Raw genomic sequence first — 17,233 nt, forward strand, 5'->3', positions numbered from 1 at the left:
ACGAGCGTTAACAAGCATGACAGCATGTGCAAGATGGGGACGAAACATGCCACACCTCATAGACTTAACTTGTCAACTTGCCTCTCGAGTTCCACACTATCAAATGCTTGCATCTGCTTCTCTGCTCCGCACTTAGATCTGCAGACTCGCCTCGCATCCACCAGATACGCTGCTTTTTTTCTCAGGCTTTTTGAACGCCACTGCATGCCCGGATCTTGACAGGATGTTGTCCTAATCCCGTCAGTCAGCGAGATTTTATCGTTGTAGAGGGGGGCTGGCCCCCGCCATTTTGTGGCGAACTAAAAGGACAGCAGTGCAGTGCCGTCACTCCCTCATCCCACCCTACGCAGCGTGGGTCGAGTTTATGGACTATTGCTAAGGAGGACTGTGGGGAGAGATTAGGGTGTTTTGAAACTCGATTAAGGGGGGACATGGCTCCTAAAACTACTACTTGTAATTTTCAAGCAAACTCTCGTGAAACTTATCAGTCTTGCTGCCTTTTCCCCACTGATTTCAAATATGGCATTATTTTTTGAGTGAGCCAATTAGTTCCCAAGATAATAAATAATTAGTTATTTTTGGAGGAACAATAGACTAAACAATGTTAGCCATAAAACTGGAATCTTTATATTTTCCAATACTATGTATGAACCCTGGTAAATGCAATAAGAGAAGTGGTTCTTGTGATGCACCGCTTGGAACTAATTTTACAGCTCATTAAACTTTGGTGTTTGATATGGGCATTCAAAATGGTTCCCTGCCACTGGTGCTGCCAAAGTGTAATGAGCTGTAAAATTAGTTCCAAGCGGTCCACCAAAAGAACTGCTTCTCATATTACGTTTGCCAGGCCTCATAGTATTGGAAAATATAAAGAATACAGTTTTGTGACTAACACTGTTTTGTCTATTGTTCCTCCAAAAGTGGCTAATTATCTCTAATTATTTTGGGAACTAATCGACTGACTGAAAAAGTAATGGCATATCTGAAATCAGTGGGAAAAAAACAGCAAGGCTGACAAGTTTCGCTGAGTTTACTTGAATATTAAAAGAAGTTGTTTTAGGACCAATCACCCCCGTTAAGACACAGCGGGTGGTCTTGTCAATTCTACTCGTACATTCAACATTATTCCTTTTCCTTTTCTTTACTTTTGGGGCAATCGACAGGGTATTGAATCTCTGCGACTGTTGGCTCAATTTCTGTGATTCGTAGTCACTGGGTAAACCAAGAAGACATTTCAAGCAGCACAAAATGCCTTCTTCAGTAGGCAAGCGACGGTCAAATAGTGCGTCTGTGCAGGAGTTCTTCTAGCAGGATCTGAAGAATGAAACGCACTTGTCAGTACTGGACCCCAGTGGTTTTGGAATGGGAGTCGCAACCCAAGAAGTCATACCTTTTTTTTTTACTTTGTATTAAGCCTAACAGCAAGGTTTTATGCACAAGATTTCTGGGTTGTCCAGTGGGTGGAAGAATATTGCATTATGGTTCACATCACTTACATGAACTATAAACCAGCAACAGCAAAAATAGAAGCTAGATGTGAAGAGAAAGAAAGAGAGCAGTTTGCATTGATGGCAAGGTGGTTAACGGATGGGGTAAGATGGATTGGGCTCTAGAATTGAGAGGATCTTGGTCTTGTCGCGGGTTTTCTGGGAGGAGTTTTTGGACATCATTATAAGAAGAGGGGAGCAGATCCATCGTTCTATGCCGCTCGACCACGACCGCTTGATAGTCCAAACGGTGTGATTAGGGGAGGAGTGGGAGTGTCCACGGAATGAAGGTTTATGGGTATTGTGGGGTTGTTGGGGGGGGGGGGGGGTGAGGAATTTGTAAGTTTATTCGGGGCAGAGCCAAATGGGTTGGTGCAGGTCAGCTTTGGTAGGGGAAAGGCACTGCGGGCAGCATGGTGGTCGTATGTGGGGGTAGGGGCGTACCATTTGCATAGAGTTATTTGCTATCAAGAAAATTTCCCTGGGCACATACCCGCATGGGGGATTGGCTATGAATGGATAGGCTGCTTGCTTGCTAGACAAATCTGAAGGTTTGTGTGATGTCAGGTGCTGTGTATTTGACAAACGTGGCCACTTAGGTGCATCCCTTGTTCGCCTCTTTTTCGCATCGTACCAGAAGAATCGAACAACTAATAACTTTCTGGTAGGCTAAACTGACCAAAAACATACCAAGCACTCCTTATTTTCAACAAAAATCCGTAGAATTGACAAAAAAAAAAAGAAAAAAGAGAGAAAACAAGAGCAGCAATAAAGGGAAAAAGCGTTGGCTCAATAAATGTTTTCCAATCCAATCTAAAATCGATCGTACGAAAAAAATTAAAGCCACTGTAGCTCGAACGCTGGCTGTTAGCGTGGAAACCCACGACTACTTCTAGCCCACTGAGGCCTAACAGCAAAGCCTATCCAGCAGTTGCTCAGAATAGAAAGTGTGTTCCAAGTGAACCAGTAGGTGGCGCTTGTGGGGGTGCGTCTGGGTGGCAAGGTCTGTCAATCATTCAGCACAAATGCTCCAGGCCCTCGCCCACATAGAAGCACACAGCATGGCCTTGCAGACAAGTCTGGCCAAAATATATAACTGTGCATTTGTATGGGGAAAAGCAGCCTATTATGCCCCATCAGTGGTTTGACGAAAATATTAATCATTAAGAAATGTACACTACATCCACTGCGGGTATGCGAAAGGTGCAGAGTTTTCCCGTAAAGGCCCGTACGAACGCCCGTATGAACCCGTATGACTTCTTCTTGCAGATCCACCGAGCATCGTCATCTTTCCCCGGGACCGGACGGTTGTGACGGGACGGGTGGCGGTGTTTTTCTGCACGGCGGTGGGCAACCCGCGACCACAAATCGAATGGCGCAAAAATGGCAAGCGCGTCTCCACCAACCGCTACACGGTGACCGAGATGACCGGTGGCTCGGTGCTCCGCATCGACCCCGTCCGCTCGGGAAAGGACAACGCCACCTACGAGTGCCTCGCTGAGAATGGTGTCGGCGAGCCCGTGAGGGCCCAGTTTGTGCTCACTGTGCTCGAAGGTGAGGAGGGCTTGCTAGCCGACTGCTGCGTTTGCCTCGTTGTAGGACGTTCTCTGGAAGTTGATGTCGGACATTGTCTAGACATTTTCTGAACGTTGGATCTCAAAAGTCGTCAAATTTTGATTACAGACATTGTCTAACTGTTTATTAGACATTGATGTAGGATGTCTTCTAGACATTGTTTGCAGACGTTGTAGGGACATTTGTTCGAGGCACCTAGACGTTGGCTGCAGCGGGTGGGCTTGATGTAAGATTTCTGGGCATTAATTGAAGACTTGTGTGCATTAGTTTCTGGATGTTGATTTACAATTTGATGTGTTTTCCCTTAGGGAAGGGTTTAACTCATCGTCTGGATATTTCCTTTCAGAGCTGTGCACAGTCATGGGCACACTGCTAAATGAAACTGAAACTGAATCTTCTTTGATATAGCCAATTTGGCTCACTAAAGCTTGTTTCACTCCATAAGCAAGATGTTTAAGCATGACTGCCAACTGTATGGGTGGAAGGCATAGTTTGGCTTGAGATGTTCAACGCCCATCACATTTACATGAAGTGCCACCTTGAAAGCCGTCTCTGTTGTCTTTACATGGAAAACTACTTTAGATTTTAAGGGCAGTAGTGGAATTCAGTTTGAGAGGAGTAAGAGGAGGACTGCTTTGCGCTTTTGAGCGTGTCAGCATTTAGAGCAAACGTCCGTAGCTCGGTAGGTAGGTCGATCCGCAGCCAATGTACGAGTCAAGGAAGCACATCAGCTTGTTTTTTGCGACAGTCACGGTCTCTATCCCACTATGCCTTGTATACCATGATGAGGAGTTCGTTCATTGCATGCTACCCGAAATCCCTCTCCCATGTCACCTGCCAAGGCATAAGAAAGCCAAAAACAGCACCCACTTTGGGCACGTAGTGGTGCTCTCTATGGCTCTCATAAATGCAGTCGTTCACCAACTTTCATTCATCCACAGTAAACGCCCAGTGCGAGTCCACTTCCCCCTTTTAATCTCAGCTATAATGTCTTCTCTAAGCTCTCTAATTCAGGATGCTTGTTTTAAATTCAGAGCATTTCAGTAACTCACGATGTCACCCGCGTTGACGTCCGTAGGCTCCGTAGTCGTAGTCCGCACCCCTCCCCCTACACTATATAAAAAAAATACTATCCGGCGCCTGGTTTCGATCCCTCGACCCTGCGGGCGGAACGCAATGTACATGGTGCTCTACTCACTGTGCCACAAAGCCGACACAGAATGGGAGGCTACGAACGCGCCTTATAGCCTTGACGCATTCAAATTACTGCTGACGAGCGCTCTCTCGTCAGCAGTTGCCACAAGTGCAACAACATTAACGCAACGCAAACTACTTAACGTCGTGCGCCCCCGGAAATGCTCTGCATTTGATCGTGCCCCTCGCGAGGGGGATGTTTCACTGCGTCGCCATGCGAACAGTTTGTCACGATTTAGTTTTTCTATCCCTGAACATTACTTATATCACCCTACTTTCTCTTGGTCAGGGGTGACGGAGTGGATACCGAGAGGTAGGACTAGACGTAGGGGAAGACTGCTAACGAATGGTGGGATGAAATCAGAAAATTGGGGAAGCCTATGTCCCACAGGGGACACAAACGGAATGATGATGATGATGAAATGCAGAGAGTTCGACATGTCTTGTTCCGCTGGCCTTTGTGTGACCCAGCCTCTTTCCGTGCCCCGTTCTCCTCGTCCGCTTGCAGAGAGCCAGGTGCCTCCCGGCTTCCCGCACTTCAAGCTGCTGCCCAACCTGCAAGGGGTCGAGCGCAATCGCAGTGCGCTGCTCCCCTGCAAAGCGGAGGGGGACCCCGAACCCAAGCTATCCTGGCTGCGAAACGACATCCCAGTCGACATGTCCAACCCCCGCTACTCCCTGGCCGCAGCGGGCAAGTTTCCCAAAACATCGTGTTCTAGAGTGCCGGGCATCGAATATTAACAACGGGGATGCTTAAGCTTGAGCTCTGTGCATGTGCATCGTTAACGGGAAATTCATAGGTGAAGTGGAGAGGGGGAAAATGCCAGGCCAATGAGTGGGAGGGAAAGGGGCGATGAGGCAACGGGACCACGAGCAGGCGCTCGGAGTGCACGCCTTAAAGGTGCACTGACAAGAAAATTTTACGTTACACTTTTATTGCTTTTATCGATGTTTAATGGTCTGGCCAACCTGAAACAGCACTTCAAATACTTCAGCGGACGATAGTTAATTACATTGAACAGCCTGAAAATCGTTTGTTTCAAATTCCCGCGCTTTCATCCCGAACGGCGCATATGACAGACTCCCTGCCTGACCTCACCGCTTTGTGCAGACGTCACCGGTGCCCGCTTGGGAGGGCGTTGCGCCCGCTCGCCGCTCGTGGGGCCACGTGCGTGAAGTGACGTCACGAGCTTTTGACGAGCGCTGCCGCATCACTTCTTTTGACTCTCCTTGGATGATGTCACGCTGATGTCCATTTGCTGAGTGCCGCTCCGCGCGCTGCTCCACCGCCGCAATAAATGAGATCCAATTGAACTATGTTCTTCGCGTCGCAGGCCGCTCATATTTCACCCAGGGTATTCTGCTGAGTGAAGGAAGCGAACTGTGCAATAATATTAACGCCGAAAATTGGTGTCAGTGCTTTAAAAAAAAAAAAAAAAAAGAAACCCTTCCCGTGGTTAGAATCCAACCTGGGTCCCTGGCGTTGTGAAACTAGCTTCTATCCGACTACGCGCTATCGTCGTATTCGGGGCACGCAGAATTTCCTTTGGGTTTGTATCGCGGGCATTGACTTTGGCTGAGTTGAATTTGAACTTTGGCAGTCTGGATTTTGGACTTTAGGAGGATGGATTAAACTCAGTTTGCTTTCTCAGAAAGCATTGCTTTTTAACAGTCCTTCTCTTGAGAATGTGGTCGACTTAAGAAAGGCCAAGTTAGAACTAGTGGAGACCACCAGTTCCACTGTTTTTTCAGCCTTTGCATCTCAGTTATGAAGGTGGCTGAATTATTTAAGGTGAGCTTGGCACAGGCCAGAGCACCTGCCTGTGTGGTGTAGGGGTTCGGCTTAGCTTCCCTATGCCCACGGCAGTGATTTGAGCCCAGCTCTTTCCTCCTTTATTCATTTATTTTTTCATCTTTAGTTTCAATGTTATCTGTCATGGCTTGGGTTATTTCCGGTGCTTTCAATTATTGCCTAATGCTACGTTAGGTTAGGTTGGATTACGTGACGCTACAAAAAGCAAAGTGCCAGACCCAGTTTTTTTTTTTTTTTGCGAGGCGGTAGACGTCATTTTAGTGGGGTGCTCATAGTACCGCCAAATGGCACTGCAGACCCTGCCTTTGCAAAATGGGTTGGGGGGGAGTTGTGGAGGGAATTGAACGCCCAGTGCTCACTTACGTCTTATCTGTGTCAACTTCGAGAGCAATGCTACTACAGGTTGGCTGGAATTAGGTCTTGCTGTGCTCAATTTGTTTGTTATTACCTGCTCCCCTTCCTCGTGTCATTTGTCCATGAGCATTTTGCTGTATACTACTTTGAAGCAGCAAATTGAAAACGTGTGTATGAGGGGCAAAAAGAAAAAAAAAAAAAAGATAAACTAAAGACTGATATCGGACAGGATAAGCTAGTGCATTGGGAACTTTTTGTTCCTTTCAGAGAGGGAAATCTTTTTAAGGAAAAGCTTTTAAGAACAATGGCCACTGCCTTTGCAGTACACGCTTGGCATACCAGTATACAGTCAAACCTCAGAAGTAGTATTGGGACAGCAAATTAGTTTGTTGTATCTGATATTTGTTGTAACAGTTGAGGTAAAAATCGGCTCTAACAAATGAAAAATCTGGCTCGCGCAAAAATACCTGACACAAAAATGCATTTTTTCAGGCTTCGAAGCCGCCGTAAACAAGGTAGCACTTACCTTTCTCAATGTTGCATTTTAACCTCAATGAACCGTGAGTATGTGAAATTACGATAGAACAAAGTTCGCTTGACAAAAAAAAAACACGCCTGCGTCCTTATTTATTCGACGAAGGATGTGATGTTTGTCTGGTTGCTACTCGTAGCACTGAGCAGGACAAAGTTTTCCACAGTGTCCACGAACAAGAGGGCCTTCATACTTCCGCGGTTTCAGGCGACGGGTTTTTTTTCAAGTGGCTTCTCAGACTCCTGGTCAAATATTTCTCCGTTACGTCCGATATCTCGCGCAGGACTCACGGTTTCACTTTTGTTATGAGCAATACCAGGAAGTTGCCAGAGAGAGAAAGCACTGCCCTGCTGTCTGCCTCCCCTGTGCAGAATCCCTTCTTTGTCCCGACACAGTGTTCAATAGTAAGATTACCCTGTTAGTGGAGGAACTAGGGGCCACCTACCAAGCATTTCATGTCCACATGAGAGGCACAATCACAGTCCTACTGTGAAGAGAGTGATGGAACACTACTGTCCGTTCATACCGTTAAGTGTCATTGAAATAGAACCTGACCAATCAAAGTTTGTACTTAGTTTGCTATAAGCGATAATTCGCTATATCAGTGTTCGTTATAATGAAGTTCAACTGTACTTCGCTCCTTTGGACGCCTCAAAACTGAACCGCTGTTTAGCACAGACAGTACAGAGAACTGGAGAGGGCGGGGGACAGGTACAGCGGCAAAAGTTGGGGGCTTGTCTAATCTAACGGTGCTACTTGTGCTTGTTTGCAGGCTCCCTACAAATATACGACGCCCAGGAAGAAGATCAGGGCAACTATGAGTGCATTGCCGAGAACAGCGTGGGCACGGCCATCTCGCCCATGGCCACCCTCTTCGTTCGCGGTGAGCCTTTTACCGCGTCAAGCAGAGCGACAAGCTCGCCGGTTCTTTACTGGCAGCGGCGAATGGGGCAGAAGGGCACCAGGGAGCTACGGAGCAGCCACTGGCTTGTCTTGTCGTACTCGCTCGTTGCGTTTTCTTTAACGCGAAAGCCTTAAACGCCAACTGCGCTCAAATTTCGCCTTGACCAAATTTATTTTTAATGTGTTGTAAGTACCCCCAAATCATCTGGGACATGAGTGGTAGCCCCGTGAAACACCTCGTTAATCAGTCAGAAGCGTCTACAAAAGCTCCGCCGCAGACCACGCTGCACTTGCCGGTGGATTGCGTAAACAGCCACGACGTGCCTGTGACGTTCCAGCCGACGGGGGCTTCTTCCTCTGGCCAGCCACGCAGCCGGAGAACCGGTCGAGCTCTGCTGCGCACATGTCGCCCATTTGCTGCCCCGTGCATGCGTAGAGCTTGCGCGCACGCTTGCTCCCGAGCTGCTGACTGGATTGTTGCAACGTCATTTTAATGGCCGCTCTCTCCTCGATTTCGGGTTCAAAATCTCCGATTTTCGCTGACCGCTTGCGGCGTCCACGCACGTATTTCAGCTGTTGTATTTTGCGTGTTGCTTTCTTTTTCGGCAGACTATACGGAAATGATGTTTTCAAGACGTCGAAATTTTGAGTGCAGTTGGCCTTTAAGTGCCTCATTGTGTGAAAAAACTGGCCTTGTTCTAGTTGTTGTTGTTGTCTGGTTCTGAAAATGGCCAGTGCTGTAAAGTTCACATGGCAATTGAACCCGGGTCTTTAGAGTAGGTGCCAGTGGTTTATCAAGGGTCAGCCTACTGCATGTGTTGCTGACGACGTATCACCTGATAGGTAAACGCAATGGCTTGCAAGCCGAACTGGTGCAGCCCAGTCACGGAGAACTTTGATTCCTGAGAGGCTGTGGCATAAGTGCTTTGGGCCAAATGGCAAAGGAACGAAAGTGAAGAAAGAGACGCGAGCACGATGTAGCAGGAAAGAAGTTTCTGATAAGTTTTGCCAGAGGAAATTCTAATGCATCTGCCGTCAAAGCATGTGAGCAGACCTAAGTGGCCCGAGTGATTTTTTCTTCTTTTTCTTCTTTGTGTTTGTCATCGCCATTTTCTACTCGGTGAATGCTAACAACTCTGAATGCCAGAAACTGGAAAGATTGAGTGTCAAGTGTTGAGCGAAATGCCCTTACACGATCTGTTTGTAATATGATGTACGAAAAGTTGTCTGGTTTCCCTCAGTATCCCCTCAAAGGTCACTCTCAGCAGGATTGCAGCAGCAAACAGTCGCCACCCTCTGCATTGGCGTGTTTGCTCCAGCTTTCACAATTACACTGCTATGGCATTTCAATTTTAAGCTTTCACTATATCAACAGCACACAAGAATAACGAATGAGGGATGGTTTGTTTAGAAGGCATCAGTACTGTAGCTGAATGGCCTGTCAAGCTTAGGTGCTGAAGTATTCCATGATGTTTTAACGCAAAAAGTTTGAGGACACCTTCAGGGTTCTCAATATGGGAGCATTAATGTCCAATTTGAATGCCTGAGCTTCCGCCCCGTGTTCTCCAAGGGCTTTGTTCTCTCGCTGTTTGAGACAATTTGCTTCGGGATCCGCCTCCCCCTTACGCTTTTGAATGGCTTTGATCTGTCTCCTACATGTTGCGCCGCTGCTGGCTCCTGCCGCCATGTATTGGGACAGCTGGCGACGGTGGTGGATTTTGCTGCCTGTCTGTCTGTTCGCTCGGCTGTGTTTTTCCACCTCCTTACTTCATCTGTGGTGTTTTGGCGTGGGTGGCCCCATTTTGCTACACCTGGGTCGAAGCGCACACTATGGAATGCCTCGCACTGTGGGGCACTTCAAAAACATTCGGTTGAAAAGCCATTTTGCTGTTACGGATGCCAACACTGGGTTTTTGCTCGTTGGGCGATTTTAAGAGGCCATTTTAAGGGGCCTACAGCTGTGTTCAATTTGAAAGAACTAGCCTTCGATAACTCACTCAGCTCCTTTCCAGCCATGAAAGATGTTTTTGTTTTCTTTTCAACTTTTTCAAAAAATTTCGTTCTACAGTGACAAATATGGGCCAGCAGTAAAGACACAGTTAGCAGTGTGTTAACTGCGTGATAGCATTCAAATGATTTGACCAAACGGAACTAGAGGTCCTGCTACGGTTGCAAGTCATGTTTTTTGGTGGTGGCTTAGGTCGGCAGCTTCCGATCGCACAAACAAGTCTCCGTGACGTCGTAGAGACGTCGCCGGACAGTGGCTGGGTAGTCGCCACTGCGTCATAAGTCTTCGTTAGTATCTCGGTCACTTGTTTGAAGCCTGCAATAAAATTGGTATCGCTGTTATTGAGACGAAGAAGTCTTTTTTTAAAGGGACTCTGCAACGTTTTTTTCAACTTTTTTCGAAATCTTAAATGCTTGCAGGACGTAGTCACCGAACACACCCAGCACTGAGATTAGGGGGTCGCAAAGTACCTCAGCCAAAAATTACTGCTCTATGCCCATCAGATAACTTGTAAACTCACTCAAAAGATTTTTCTCTCTTTCCCGGTCTTGACGTTCTTTGACGGCCCGAATTACGTCACTGAGGCCATGCAGCGGCTGTCGGCCGGTTTTCTTTCAGTTGCAGCAATGAACGCAAGGAAAAAAGCCACAAAAACAAAGCAGAAATGGAACTCGTTTCTGCTGCAGCGAGCAAATCATGCAGTGCCGCTCTATGCTGGCGATAACTATAGCTTTCGCAGTGGTTCCAGACGCGAAGGAAAGAGTGAAAGCGCTTATCTAAAGTGTTGCAGGGCTCCTTTAATGAACCGAGCCTGTGTTTTAGTGCCGGGGACGGGTTAATATACGAGCGCCGGCTCCGCCTGCGCGCACAGTGCGGCGGGTGCCCCCCTACTTCTCGATCCCCCCCGAGGCGAGCTACGAGGTGTCGCCGGGAGCCACGCTGAACCTGACCTGCGTGGCGGTGGGGTCGCCCATGCCGTACGTGCGCTGGCGCAAGGGGGCCGTTGACCTCACCCCCGAGAGCGACGTGCCCGTCGGGCGCAACGTGCTCGTGCTGGACAACGTGCGCGAGTCGGCCAACTACACGTGCGTTGCCGGCTCCACCCTGGGCAGCATCGAGCACGTCTCCCAGGTGCTAGTCCAGGGTGAGCCGCTCGCGCCTGCCTCCCCACCCAAGAATCCCGGGAGTACTGTATTTGCACGACTCTTACGAACCCTGATTGAACCGTATATACTTGAATCTAACGCACACCTTTTTTCCGAAATAATAAATCCCAGAATCACATGCGCGTTACGATCGAGTACGACTCAAAACTGCGGCACCGTATCGCCATCAACGTTTCAAGATGGCTGCTTGATTACTGAACGCGTAGCCAGCACTTCGTAGTCGGCGCATGTTTGCCTTTGTTGTCTGCGTAGCCTTTTTTTGCGTTCCTCTGTTCTTTCTACCATAGAATTTCCCACCACGATGCTGCGTTTAAGAAGAAAGTAATCTTGTGCGCGGAAAGCGATGGAAATCGGGCCGTGTCACATGTGTTCAGTGTTCCGGAAACTTGTGCGCAGGACTGGCGCAAACAGAAAGAGAAAATTTTCGCCAGCAAGGCGACATGGAAAGGGTTCAGCGGACCAAAGAGGGGCCAAGGTTCAGGTTCGATTGCCAAGGTTCGGCTCCTGCGAACTGTTTGTGAAGAAAACAAGGCGTGTGTATCAAGCATTAAACAAGTGAAAGCCCAAGTTTTCGAGGATGACGTAGCATCAAACTGCTAGGCAAGTAAGCATGATGCCGTTGAGGTAGATCAAGGGGCGGCCGCAAAAAACGCCAAGCATTTTCTGTTTTCTTCTGAACTTTACAAACCTTCAAAGGCCCCAAACTACTGAATTCCTTCTCATCCAAACGATCACTACAAGTTCAAGTTACTTGCGACCGCACCAACCTTGCACGGACCGCGTAACGTTGAACCGGGACATCTCTTCCACCATTCCCTCTCTCCCTGCCTCTGTTCATGCCCCCTCAGGCAGTACAGCCATTCCCTCACTACCAGTTCAAGTTACTTGCGACCTCACCAGCCTTGCACGGACCGCGTAACGTTGAACCGGGACATCTCTTCCACCATTCCCTCACTACCAGTTCAAGTTACTTGCGACCTCACCAGCCTTGCACGGACGGAACCTTGCACGGACCGCGTATAGTTGAACCGGGGCATCTCTTGCACCATTCCCTCTCTTCCTGCCTCTGTTTATGCCCCCTCAGGCCGTACAGCCATTCCCTCACTACCAGTTCAAGTTACTTGCGACCTCACCAACCTTGCACGACCGGGGACCGCGTATAGTTGAACCGGGACATCTCTTGCACCGTTCCCTCTCTTCCTGCCTCTGTTTATGCCCCCTCAGGCAGTACAGCCGTACCCTCACTACCAGTTCAAGTTACTTGTGACCTCACCACCCTTGCACGGACCGTGTATAGTTGAACCGGGACATCTCTTGCACCATTCCCTCTCTTCCTGCCTCTGTTTATGCCCCCTCAGGCAGTACAGCCATACCCTCACTACCAGTTCAAGTTACTTGTGACCTCACCAACCTTGCACGGACCACGTATAGTTGAACCGGGGCATCTCTTGCACCATTCCCTCTCTTCCTGCCTCTGTTTATGCCCCCTCAGGCAGTACAGCCATACCCTCACTACCAGTTCAAGTTACTTGTGACCTCACCAACCTTGCACGGACTGCATATAGTTGAACCGGGACATCTCTTGCATCATTCCCTCTCTTCCTGCCTCTGTTTATGCCCCCTCAGGCAGTACAGCCATTCCCTCACTACCAGTTCAAGTTACTTGTGACCTCACCAACCTTGCATGGACCGCGTATAGTTGAACCGGGGCATCTCTTGCACCATTCCCTCTCTTCCTGCCTCTGTTTATGCCCCCCCAGGCAGTACAGCCATTCCCTCACTACCAGTTCAAGTTACTTGCGACCTCACCAACCTTGCACGACCGTGGGCCGCGTATAGTTGAACTGGGACATCTCTTGCACCATTCCCTCTCTTCCTGCCTCTGTTTATGCCCCCTCAGGCAGTACAGCCGTACCCTCACTACCAGTTCAAGTTACTTGCGACCTCACCAACCTTGCACGGACCGCGTAACGTTGAACCGGGACATCTCTTGCACCATTCCCTCTCTTCCTGCCTCTGTTCGTGCCCCCTCAGGCAGTACAGCCATACCCTCACTACCATTTCAAGTTACTTGTGAACTCACCAACTTTGCACGGACCGCGTATAGTTGAACCGGGACATCTCTTGCACCATTCCCTCTCTTCCTGCCTCTGTTTATGCCCCCTCAGGCAGTACAGCCATTCCCTCACTACCAGTTCAAGTTACTTGTGACCTCACCAACCTTGCACGGACCGCGTATAGTTGAACCGGGGCATCTCTTGCACCATTCCCTCTCTTCTTGCCTCTGTTTATGCCCCCCCAGGCAGTACAGCCATTCCCTCACTACCAGTTCAAGTTACTTGCGACATCACCAACCTTGCACGACCGTGGGCCGCGTATAGTTGAACCGGGACATCTCTTGCACCATTCCCTCTCTTCCTGCCTCTATTTATGCCCCCTCAGGCAGTACAGCCGTACCCTCACTACCAGTTCAAGTTACTTGTGACCTCACCAACCTTGCACAGACCGCGTATAGTTGAACAGGGACATCTCTTCGACCATTCCCTCTCTCTTTGCCTCTATTTATGCACCCTCAGGCAGTACAGCCATTCCCTCACTACCAGTTCAAGTTACTTGTGACCTCACCAACCTTGCACGGACCGCGTATAGTTGAACCGGGGCATCTCTTGCACCATTCCCTCTCTTCTTGCCTCTGTTTATGCCCCCCCAGGCAGTACAGCCATTCCCTCACTACCAGTTCAAGTTACTTGCGACCTCACCAACCTTGCACGACCGTGGGCCGCGTATAGTTGAACCGGGACATCTCTTGCACCATTCCCTCTCTTCCTTCCTCTGTTTATGCCCCCTCAGGCAGTACAGCCGTACCCTCACTACCAGTTCAAGTTACTTGTGACCTCACCACCCTTGCACGGACCGCGTATAGTTGAACTGGGACATCTCTTGCACCATTCCCTCTCTTCCTGCCTCTGTTTATGCCCCCTCAGGCAGTACAGCCATACCCTCACTACCAGTTCAAGTTACTTGTGACCTCACCAACCTTGCACGGACCGCGTATAGTTGAACCGGGGCATCTCTTGCACCATTCCCTCTCTTCCTGCCTCTGTTTAGGCCCCCTCAGGCAGTACAGCCATACCCTCACTACCAGTTCAAGTTACTTGTGACCTCACCAACCTTGCACGGACCGCGTATAGTTGAACTGGGGCATCTCTTGCACCATTCCCTCTCTTCTTGCCTCTGTTTATGCCCCCCCAGGCAGTACAGCCATTCCCTCACTACCAGTTCAAGTTACTTGCGACCTCACCAACCTTGCACGACCGTGGGCCGCGTATAGTTGAACCGGGACATCTCTTGCACCATTCCCTCTCTTCCTGCCTCTGTTTATGCCCCCTCAGGCAGTACAGCCGTACCCTCACTACCAGTTCAAGTTACTTGTGACCTCACCAACCTTGCACGGACCGCGTATAGTTGAACCAGGGCATCTCTTGCACCATTCCCTCTCTTCCTGCCTCTGTTTATGCCCCCTCAGGCAGTACAGCCATACCTTCACTACCAGTTCAAGTTACTTGTGAACTCACCAACCTTGCACGGACCGCATATAGTTGAACCGGGACATCTCTTGCACCATTCCCTCTCTTCCTGCCTCTGTTTATGCCCCCTCAGGCAGTACAGCCATTCCCTCACTACCAGTTCAAGTTACTTGTGACCTCACCAACCTTGCACGGACCGCGTATAGTTGAACCGGGGCATCTCTTGCACCATTCCCTCTCTTCTTGCCTCTGTTTATGCCCCCCCAGGCAGTACAGCCATTCCCTCACTACCAGTTCAAGTTACTTGCGACCTCACCAACCTTGCACGACCGTGGGCCGCGTATAGTTGAACCGGGACATCTCTTGCACCATTCCCTCTCTTCCTGCCTCTGTTTATGCCCCCTCAAGCAGTACAGCCATACCCTCACTACCAGTTCAAGTTACTTGTGACCTCACCAACCTTGCACGGACCGCGTATAGTTGAACCGGGGCATCTCTTGCACCATTCCCTCTCTTCCTGCCTCTGTTTATGCCCCCTCAGGCAGTACAGCCATACCCTCACTACCAGTTCAAGTTACTTGTGACCTCACCAACCTTGCATGGACCGCGTATAGTTGAACCGGGGCATCTCTTGCACCATTCCCTCTCTTCTTGCCTCTGTTTATGCCCCCCCAGGCAGTACAGCCATTCCCTCACTACCAGTTCAAGTTACTTGCGACCTCACCAACCTTGCACGACCGTGGGCCGCGTATACCGTATTTACTCGCATAATCCTCGCACTTTTTTTTTCGGAAAAGTCAATGCTAAGTTAGGGGTGCGAGAATTATGCGGGAAAAAAAAAAATCCGGTGCACAGTGTTGCCAATCTGCCTCCTGCCAATCCCGCTAAATGTAGCGGCCGTTTTTTGTATATATAAGCTCAGTGTTGCCAACAGCAGCTATTTCTTTTTATTTTATTATTTACAACGTAAACAGTCTCTCGTCGATCAGCGATCATGAAATTGCCGCCTTTGCTTTCTGGCGCGCGCCCTATCTCGTAGTCGTCATGTGCGTGCCCTACCCCTGCAGTAACGCACATTGAAGTCGGTGACGCCGAAGTGCCTGCCTGCGGCGCGGTTGCCGTGTTCGATCGCGTACTCTATCGCTTTCAATTTGAAAGCGGCACCAAGCACAAAACAAAGAGATCAAAAAGTTCTCAAAATGGCAGCGAGCTATCCACCGTTGACGCGAGTGACGGGACCACGACGACGACACGACAGCGGGCTGCGCGAACGCCGTCTAGTTGCGCGCACGTGAAACCGGCTCAAAAACAGTGTGAGCAGCGTGTTGGGGCGCCTGTTTAACAGGCGCCCTAACACGCTGCTAGGGTTGTTAGGGCGCCTGGATGGCCTTGGATACACAGCGCTCTCTGCCGAACGGAGAGGCGGCGGGGGAGGGCGCGCGTTGGAGAGCGCGTGCACCATGCGGGTTTCGCGAGCAGGCAACTTTCGCCGCTGCAAAGTTGGGGGTGCGAGGATTATGCGAGGAACCAAAAAATCCAAGTTTTGGTGGCTCACATCAGGGGTGCGAGGATTACGCGAGTGCGAGGATTACGCGAGTAAATACGGTAGTTGAACCGGGACATCTCTTGCACCATTCCCTCTCTTCCTTCCTCTGTTTATGCCCCCTCAGGCAGTACAGCCGTACCCTCACTACCAGTTCAAGTTACTTGTGACCTCGCCAACCTTGCACAGACCGCGTATAGTTGAACAGGGACATCTCTTCGACCATTCCCTCTCTCTCTGCCTCTGTTTATGCACCCTCAGGCAGTACAGCCATTCCCTCACTACCAGTTCAAGTTACTTGCGACCTCACCAACCTTGCATGGACCGCGTAACGTTGAACCGGGACATCTCTTCCACCATTCCCTCTCTCCCTGCCTCTGTTCATGCCCCCTCAGGCAGTACAGCCATTCCCTTTCTCCTTTCTTCCTTAGCACTTCCCCGGTCACCGAGCAACCTAGCCGTGTCCGACGTGACGGCCACATCGGTGCGCCTCTCGTGGTCCTACGAGGGCAGCGGCTCGGAGAACATCCGCTACTACGTGGTGCAGTACAAGCCGCGGCAGGCCAACCGTGAGTACAGCGAGACCAGCGGCATCACCACGCCCTTCCACCACGTGCGCGACCTCAGCCCGTACACGGAGTACGAGTTCTACGTCATCGCCGTCAACGATCTGGGCAGGGGGTCACCCAGTGTGCCGGTCACTGTCACCACGGGCGAGACAGGTGGGACCCTTCTTCTTCTGAACGCGTTTTAAACGCGTGAGCATTTCCATGCAGACTCGGCGAGGAAACCTACCTGTCTGTCTGTCTGTATCGCTTTTAAAGCGAAGCTTTCTGTGCCTCATTTGCGCTGTAAATCGTAACACCAAAATGCACTGCAGGAAAGCCAGCTTTACCAAATGGATTTCCACAAAGGACACATGATGATGGTGAGATGCCAAACGCCTCAATAAAAAAAAAAAAAAAACGTTCCCCATGGTCAGAATCGAGCCTGGGCACCTCGTGTTATGAAGCCAACAGCTATCCGATTGCGCCATTTCGACAGCGTCGAAGCAGTTTGGTTGGACTACTCATGCTCGAATCTACTTGAACTTCTACACGAAGCAAACTCAAACAAATCAATCGCAAATGC

General features: G+C 49.7%; 1 protein-coding gene across 6 annotated transcripts in view; it reads left to right on the forward strand.

Moving 5' to 3' along the window:
• The window catches only part of Lar (tyrosine-protein phosphatase Lar), a 511,609-nt gene that overhangs the window by 421,929 nt on the left and 72,447 nt on the right, over positions 1-17,233 (forward strand). For 5 of the 6 annotated variants that reach the window (XM_077692998.1, XM_077692999.1, XM_077693002.1 and 2 more), the window contains 5 exons: positions 2,757-3,041; positions 4,765-4,947; positions 7,728-7,838; positions 10,738-11,010; positions 16,534-16,824. In XM_077692998.1, the coding sequence (XP_077549124.1) occupies positions 2,757-3,041; positions 4,765-4,947; positions 7,728-7,838; positions 10,738-11,010; positions 16,534-16,824 (1,143 nt within the window). The remainder of the gene's footprint in view (positions 1-2,756; positions 3,042-4,764; positions 4,948-7,727; positions 7,839-10,737; positions 11,011-16,533; positions 16,825-17,233) is intronic. The other variant, XM_077693001.1, reaches the window with a different exon arrangement.

Source organism: Haemaphysalis longicornis, unplaced genomic scaffold (assembly GCF_048455015.1).
Source record: "Haemaphysalis longicornis isolate Haplotype H1 unplaced genomic scaffold, Haemaphysalis longicornis Haplotype H1 scaffold_12, whole genome shotgun sequence".
Classification (NCBI taxonomy): Eukaryota; Metazoa; Arthropoda; class Arachnida; order Ixodida; family Ixodidae; genus Haemaphysalis; species Haemaphysalis longicornis.